The sequence below is a fragment of the Aedes aegypti genome, chromosome 2 (assembly GCF_002204515.2).
Source record: "Aedes aegypti strain LVP_AGWG chromosome 2, AaegL5.0 Primary Assembly, whole genome shotgun sequence".
In the NCBI taxonomy this organism is placed as follows: domain Eukaryota; kingdom Metazoa; phylum Arthropoda; class Insecta; order Diptera; family Culicidae; genus Aedes; species Aedes aegypti.
In genome coordinates this window covers 417,553,329-417,561,998 of record NC_035108.1, presented here as the reverse complement: position 1 = coordinate 417,561,998, position 8,670 = coordinate 417,553,329, and the positions used below count along the sequence as shown (strand labels likewise).

Genomic DNA, 8,670 nt, shown 5'->3' with positions numbered 1-8,670 from the left:
CCAGAGCAGCTTTGGTCTGCAATGCAAAACAGGACACGTGACAGATGAGAGATGGTTTTTAATCAAAATGCTACCTTTTGATGATTTGTAAAATGGTGACAGGAGATTGATTTAATGCTTTGCTGATGATGGAATTGATGTATTTTTTAATAGATTGACCCTTGAGTTAAAAAAAAATATGTTGTTAAGGGTAAACTCATCATTCTGCCTTGAGGAACATCAGCACATCACCCTTGAAGAAGTCTTTCAGACTTGAAGTTCAGAGAATTGACCTGATGTGTATGATTTGACAGATAACTTTGGAGTATTCTTACAATATATGTTGGAAAATCTTTTTTTATTATTTTACAATAAAGCCATTTGCCAAACACTGTCGAATGCTTTTTCTATGTCTAAAAGAGCAAGACCAGTAGAATAGCCTTCAGATTTGATGGAACGAATCAAATTTGTTAGACATAAAACTTGATAAGTGATCGAATGTCCATGTCAGAATCTGAACTCTTCAATGGCTAAAATTGAATTTTCATTGATGTGGACCGTCATTCTGTTCAAAATGCCCTTATCCAAAAATTTACTGATGGGGCTAGGAGCTTCTGCAGGATTGTTTAAAAATTGGTACAACCTTGGCATTTTTCCATTTGTCAGGAAAATACGCCAACTGAAAACGTTTGTTAAAGAAATCAACCAAAAATTTTAAGCTTCTTTTTGGAAGTTTCTTGATGAGGATAAAAAAAAATATCAGAGCTTTTACATTTGTATTTTTTTTTTAATAATATTTCTCACTTATTCTACATTGGGAGTGCGAGCAAGCATGATTTTTTTTTTCATTGCATTGCGGGTTTTGTTTTTTTCTCGGTTTTCACGTTTGTCGGGCAGTGCGGTTTGAACAGCCTGAGCAAGCATGAGTATATTTTCGTTGCGTCGCCGGTTGAAGTTAAGTTAAGCTGAAATTGGATTACCCAACTAACAATTCAGAGCCACAAACAAGCATGCATGTTTAATTATTGTTCAATAATGGTAATGGCAGCTGAATAAAAAATTTGCTCTATAAAGAGCTGAGAAGGTGCTTTTTTAACACAAACTTAGATCAATGTTCAACGTTATGCATTAGAATGAACAAAAGTTGAATCACCACTTATTAAACGTTTCCAAAGATTCTCATTCGACTAGTCAAGATTGTTCTACAAATGAGCTGAACAAGACATGTTTCCCCAAATTAAAAAGCCAATATTCCACTAAACAAATGTATATGTATAAAATAATATTCAGAAGACGAACTAACGTTTTACTTGCGTCGCACTTCAGCTATTCCCACATGTTTAACATTAGCATGAATAAGAGCTAAATAAGTATCTTATAAAATCCTAATTCAGCTTCAGTATATTATAAGGACAGTTGATCCAATAGAGGCCAAAATGACGATTAACAAACACATTGTTCAGCAATAAATAAGACTTGTAAAAGCGATCATACTATAGCTAATTTTTATAAAATGGACAAAATATTCGAAATTCGTGTTGAGTTCCGAATGCATTTCAAAGCTCATAAATTATGCTTTCTTTAAACTTTTGAAATAGCTGTTCAGAAAATAAACATGATCAGTCGCCAGAAATGCAGAATTATTGTGAAAAACAAAAATAAACATTTAAGCTAAGTATTCCGAGTAGGAGCAAAGTACTGACAAACAAAGCGTGATATTGACTTGATTGACATAAGAGATAAAATATCTGAAGACAATATCAAAATTTTGTTCCTGGAACTTCTGACCCTATGAAAAATTTGATGTACGCAGATCTAATGAATGGCTCGCAGCTATTGGTAAAATCTTGCAGAATCTAAATATGACATGCCAATTTTGTTCTAGTAGTTTGTTTTAGATATCATTTCCAGATATTTTGTATCATATATCTATCAAGTTCATATCACTTTAAGCTATCCATATTATATTTTCTATTGCTAAGCTTTTTTCGTCTGCTCGGGATGTTTTCCGTACAAGAAAAATAGAAATTTCTTTGACAGAATTGATTTAATAAATTTCTATAGCCAGCTACATTTGAAATGTCATTTTCTTCACAACTGAATATATACTGCGCTCTAAGAAAAATGATTTACTTGGCCATTTCCGAAAATAAAAATCGCATCAAGATATTCGAATATTTTTCTATTAAGGTGGGTTCTGAGGACTAACCCTTTAAATGATTCAAATATATTCATACAGAGAACTTTTACTTCAATGCATATGTAATAGGTTTATGAAAACTATAAATAAAAAAGTAATCAAACTACAATTTATAAAACTATTTAAGGTAATTAATCATTTTTGAACAAACTAAAACTTATTATGAAATTAGATTAATCATTTCAGACTGTTTTTACTGTGTGTAAATAAACATTATTTTGACCAACATTGACATAAATTTTCTCACTGTGCGCTAAAAATAGCCGACTGAACTCAGCTTGGATCAGCACTAAACAGAAACTGAATAATATGCTTGTTCAGTTTTAGATTAGCGTACCATGTGTTGATTAGACGTTGTCGAATAGAAGCTCGAACATGGTCAATATTCAGCTATGAGAAGTTTATATTTTGCACTGGACAGTATAATCATCAATTCTAGGATGGCACAGATGGCAAGGCATACCGTTGACGATTGGAAGGTCTCGAGTTCGAATCCAGTATACAGGCGATTTTTAAGTATACTATCATAATAATAGTGCACACTACATTTTTAAAGTGCCTAGAAAAATATTTTTTTGTAAACTGACACTTATATTGACATAATTTGTCCATCTTTACCACGCGTAATGAGTTAATTAATTTAATTTATTTTTTTGTTTTTATTAGTCTTTAATTATTTTTAGACCAGCCGTATAAAAGCTGAACTAAATGCTTGTAAAACGTTTTTAAAGCTGAAAAATAAAGTTGGTATTCAACGACATACTTGAAAGTTTCTCCAAATTTGTGTGAACAATGCTTTAACAAAGGTTGGCCATGGAAATTATTAAAATGTTATAAAACATGATGCTGGATAAAACTTCCATAATGGTGTTTATTAAATGAGTGAATGTTAGTTGGGTATGGCTGCTTAATCAAGGATGAAGGATCAATTGGTGAGCTCATTTTATGCTTTTATTTCAAATCTGTGAAATTTATATGACTACACATTTAATCGTTCAGCGGTGAGACGTAAATATGATTTTGCAAAAAACTGTGAATCGTTCGTCACTGTGAGTGTCGGCATAAACTCTCATTCATAATTGTTTTATGTTTCACAGATTTTTTCGACTTAACGCTCTGAGTCAACAACATTGAAAAGTATGCAGAATAGATGTACGGAAATATTCCTGAATGATCCCCTGAATGAATTGTAATTGGTATTCTAAATTTATTTCTGAAAGAATTACCGGATGAATACGTAAAGAAGTTTCAGCAGGACTTCTTGGATCTCTGGAGAACTTATTAAGCAAATCCAAGATAATAATAACGCCTTTATACTTATTTTTAATGTCAGCTTTTTGGTATGCTGGCTCTTCTTTGGTATCCTGAATATGATATCAATACAATTGTTCAATACAGGCCGGATAAATCTTGTTTTGTTATATATTTATTTCTATCTTATATTTTATACTGGATAAAATACTGATATCATAACAATGATACTATTCCTCATTTGACAAGCACGTAGCTCCATTCTACGTTTCCATATGACTAAAACTAATAAAAAATTTGTTCTCTTGTTTAAGACTACAACCCTGTTCAAAATTTACACCCTATAAATGAAACATTATCGTGTAAGTCAAATCATGTCCCACTACAATCTCAGCAGATTCAGCAAATTATTTCAATTACGATTCTCTTTCAAAACATAACACAATACCATAGAAATACGCTCCTAAATTAACCCTATCTAGTGCAAACAAGACACCACAGCTATCACAGAAATTTCAAATTTGCTCACGTCGCACATTTTCAACATCACATGCATGCACCATTGTTGCAAATCTACACTTCATTCATTTCAGCTACCTTCAGTTTATGAACACTGCCTCCCGAAAATATCTCACATTCCACAGACTAGACGCAGTGTTTTCTTACTGATAACCCACTTTGCAACGCGTTAGTTTTGTGTGAAGTAAATTATACTAACGAGCTGTCTCATTTTCTTTGCAGGCCGGCCTCCACCTCTCTTTTTTTGGGAGTGGAACTTCGTTTTAATCAACTTTTGCTTATGTCATTTCAGATGCCACGAAAACGATGAATTTCACACTTGCAGTTGGCTGTCTCAATTTAAATTTTAAATAACTTTCATATTGCTAAAAATCAATCTATTAAATGGTTTTCTCTGTTATCTATTTTTTTCTTATTCTACATATTAGTTTCCAAGTGCCCCTCCCATTTCCTCCAGACCTTACCACTGCTAGACAACCGCGGTAACCAAAGCCTTCCAGAGTACGGTCCCTTATCCTGGTGGTGAAACAACGGCCAAGGGACTCGTGCGCAGGACTTCAATCATCCCAATTACTCCGGGAGGACGGTCAGCGTAATATGACAGAAGGTGCTGCGGCTACAGCAATTGAATGTCTAGATAATACGCTGGATGTTGTTGACCAGGCAGTGGAAGAACAGCAGCAGCATCACGAGCAAGAGGGCACTACCATATTAGAGCTAAATTTATTGAAGGGTCACGAAAGTGGTGAAGAGCAACAGGTGGTCAGGATGACGCAGAACAAGGTTAGTTTGTAGCTTTGCATGATGATAGGACAGGATCATGATCGTTCAACTCTTCGTTCACAGGTTGCGAAAAAGGATGATCTACCGGAGCGCGGGACCTGGGGGTCCAAGCTGGATTTCATTCTGTCCGTCGTGGGGTTGGCCATCGGGTTGGGCAATGTGTGGCGTTTTCCTTACCTCTGCTACAAAAACGGTGGCGGAGCTTTCCTCATTCCGTACTTTCTAACACTATTCCTAGCCGGTATTCCCATGTTCTTCATGGAACTGGCGCTTGGACAGATGTTGACCATCGGTGGTTTGGGTGTGTTCAAAATAGCTCCTATATTCAAAGGTTCGTTCAGTGTTATCTTAGATAGAAAGGGATATAATCAAAACGATTCTACGTTCAGGTATCGGATACGCGGCAGCCGTAATGTCCTGCTGGATGAATGTGTATTACATAGTAATTCTGGCGTGGGCTATATTCTACTTCTTTATGTCCTTACGGGCAGGTAGGTCAAGTCTCCTCCGATCTATGTAATCAAGTAAAAGCACCGAATCAATTTCCAGATGTCCCATGGCGTACTTGTGATAACCTATGGAATTCACCAAACTGTGTTAATCCATACGACCGAAAGGATCTCCTCTGCTGGGAATCGCTTGGAGTCAACAGTACAGTTACCAAAATTTGTTCTCTGAACTCGAACAACGTATCAGTGAACGATATGACAGACCCAGTCAAGGAATTCTGGGAGTAAGTCAATCGCTGCGTAGATTCAAAGATCCATATAAACAAATCATAATCTCACTTCCAGGCGACGCGCGTTGATGATCTCCAGTGGTATCGATGAGGTTGGAACGATCCGTTGGGAGTTGGCCGGAACTCTTCTGCTGGTGTGGATTCTGTGCTACTTCTGCATCTGGAAGGGAGTCAAATGGACCGGTAAGGTCGTGTACTTCACTGCCTTGTTCCCGTACTTCCTGCTGACTATCCTGTTGATCCGTGGCATTACTCTACCGGGAGCGTTCGAGGGTATCAAATTCTACGTGAGCCCGAATTTGTCCAAGCTTGGTGAATCTGAGGTTTGTCTCTTCAAGTAGTGCTTTTGATCGATAATCTAACATCAAACTATTTTCGCAAAGGTGTGGATTGATGCCGTAACGCAAATTTTCTTCTCGTACGGTCTCGGTCTGGGAACGCTGGTTGCTCTGGGCAGCTACAACAAGTTCAACAACAACGTATACAAGTACCTATTCCATTCACAAAATCACAAAATTCTACTCAAACTCACCTACATTTCCCCCTAAACTCACAGAGACGCCCTGATCGTGTGTACGGTCAACTCCAGCACTAGTATGTTTGCAGGATTCGTAATCTTCTCGGTCGTTGGTTTCATGGCCCACGAGCAGGAACGTCCTGTGGCAGAAGTGGCTGCGTCCGGGCCAGGTCTTGCCTTCTTGGCGTATCCTTCGGCAGTGCTGCAGCTTCCGGGTGCTCCCTTATGGTCGTGCTTGTTCTTCTTTATGCTGTTACTCATTGGTCTGGACTCGCAGTTCTGTACCATGGAAGGCTTCATTACGGCCGTTATCGATGAGTGGCCACATCTCCTGCGCAAGCGCAAGGAGTTGTTCATCGCTTTCGTGTGCTTCATCAGTTATTTGGTTGGCTTGACGTGTATTACGGAGGTAGATCATCTTCACAGTTCCTGAAGATTATAAGATCAATTTGCATTTATCCTCCTATTCAGGGTGGCATGTACGTGTTCCAAATTCTGGACTCATACGCAGTGAGTGGTTTCTGTCTGCTGTTCCTGATGTTCTTCGAGTGTATTTCGATATCGTGGGCGTTCGGAGTGAATCGTTTCTACGACGGTATTAAGGACATGATCGGCTATTACCCGTTGGCGTGGTGGAAGTTCTGCTGGGTTATCACGACTCCGACGATCTGTGTTGTGAGTATATGGGAGCCTGGTTAGGGCCAGGTACCCGAGCAAAAGGGTGGAACAGGTAATTTGTTTCCAGAAACTGATTAGAAAAAGTAGGCGAGATGATAGGATGGGTGAGAAACGAGTGCAAGTAGTTTCAGGCTTCGAGGGATTTTGAAGACATCATTGGATTAACGGACAATGAATGGTGTTGAAAAGGTAAATGAGCATTAGATGAGTTCTTTTAGGTTTCATTTCAGATGATGATAATATCAGTGCCTTGAAGATAAACAACATGTTCAGGAGTGGTTCCATCGGACTAAATGGATTACATAAATTTGAAATATTTCAGAGTTTCACCTGGAGCTTCGAATTGTACTTTGTAAAATTTTATAGTAATAAACGATTATAAAGATTGAATAAATGTTTTGTTTACATGAACAAAAATACTTTTGAAGTCAATGAGCTGTCATAGTTTTAATTAGAATAATATCACAACCAGTTCATAATATATTCTCCAGGTAAGTAAGATAAGCTTTGTCTGTCGAATGCCATTATAGTTGACATGGTGTGTGCACCATACCAACACTGTGAGAAATATGAGATTGAAGTGTTCGAAGCCTACGAGCAACTCCTGGTGGCATTATACTGAATAATTATTCGAGCATAAATGACAGAGCTCTTTACCTAACGAACAACATGACCATAAACATCAGGTTTCTACCTGTATGTATGTATGTAGATAGCCACCATCCCTAGCTTGAGTCTTGCTCTGCATGCGGTTCCACTGGATAGCAAGGTCAATTTTCATTATCAATTTGTATTCATGATACCGCTGTATGAAGGGCCAAAAGGGGTGTGGCGGACCCGTAAGCAGAGACACTTACGCGAAACCCGCGGGAAAAAAGAGAATCTCCTTCCAACGGTATAGTCCAACAATTAGAATAATGAGAATCGCAGTGCTTGTTCAGCTTTCCACGAGATGGTTTGTTAAAAGAAGGGCGCGTCAAATCCATTGCAACTGTTGGAGATATGCACCCATCTATGAGGATGTTACGGCACATTCTACTAGACTCCGGTTGGCATTCCACTCCATCGTCCAGCTGCAACTTCAATGATGCCCTGATGCACCCTCCCAATTCCCAACATATTATGAATTGGCATATCTATAATGAAATGTATATAAAAATGGAAATATTTTTCATGTATGATTTATATAATTTATTCAATTTAATTTATTTATATTCACTTCACATCGACTTCACGATGCTCCAAAAAGCAAACCCAATAGAATTGGATTCCAGTAACAAATATGATGTTATATACTTCAATGTAGTAAAACTGTCTCAAATGAAGATTAATGAGCCTTTTCACTTAAACTTATGTAATAATACAACTAAAAGAGTGAATCCTATTATGAAATTTTACTCCATTTAGAACTTTGCTGCATCCGAAGCTGAATCCACTTAATATGGTAGAACATTATAACAAAAACTATCTCCAGTAGCCACGCTTGATCCTATTTTCGATTAGAAAACATCAATAAAACTAGGAAATGTAGTGGGATTGAATGATAATCAAAGACAACATGATCATTGGAAATATGACTTCCAAAATCAGATGTAATATAAGTTGCTACTTAAATTATGTTACGCTAAAATTCAACATTTTCGATCTCATCCAACCTCTCTTGTCATGATTTTTGTGTGAGAATTTATAATGCTTTACCATAATTCGTGCATGATGTCTATAATACAACATAATATTGTATAATATGATAAAAACTAATATGATATATGGCAATAAACAATGTAATGTGATATAATATAATATAATACACAGCTAAAAAATTGTTGTAAATTTAAGTTTATTTTCATGCACATATTTGGAGCATCAAAATAAACTCAAATTTCAACGACCAATCCATTATTTTTCAATTAAAATCACTTTAAATTTATACGATCATGTAATATTCAAGCATTTTTAGTTGAAAATTGAATTATATTCATTTAAGTTTACATGATGCTGTGACAA

General features: G+C 36.7%; 1 protein-coding gene across 1 annotated transcript; it reads left to right on the top strand.

Moving 5' to 3' along the window:
• Window positions 1-3,769: 3,769 nt before the first annotated feature.
• On the top strand, window positions 3,770-7,060 carry LOC5573698 (sodium- and chloride-dependent GABA transporter 1). The gene is made up of 8 exons (XM_001660967.2): window positions 3,770-4,732; window positions 4,796-5,063; window positions 5,122-5,223; window positions 5,282-5,465; window positions 5,527-5,794; window positions 5,855-5,958; window positions 6,028-6,397; window positions 6,460-7,060. The coding sequence occupies exons 1-8, from the start codon at window positions 4,547-4,549 to the stop codon at window positions 6,685-6,687; spliced, it is 1,710 nt and encodes a 569-aa protein (XP_001661017.2). The 5' UTR covers window positions 3,770-4,546; the 3' UTR covers window positions 6,688-7,060.
• The last annotated feature ends 1,610 nt before the right edge of the window (window positions 7,061-8,670 follow it).

Excerpts from the sequence above, each read along its gene's own strand:
- LOC5573698 (XM_001660967.2), top strand. The coding sequence starts at position 4,547 with ATGACAGAAGGTGCTGCGGCTACAGCAATTGAATGTCTAGATAATACG. Across the intron at positions 5,064-5,121 it reads AATAGCTCCTATATTCAAAG|GTATCGGATACGCGGCAGCC; the intron begins GTTCGTTCAGTG and ends TTCTACGTTCAG. Across the intron at positions 6,398-6,459 it reads GCTTGACGTGTATTACGGAG|GGTGGCATGTACGTGTTCCA; the intron begins GTAGATCATCTT and ends CCTCCTATTCAG.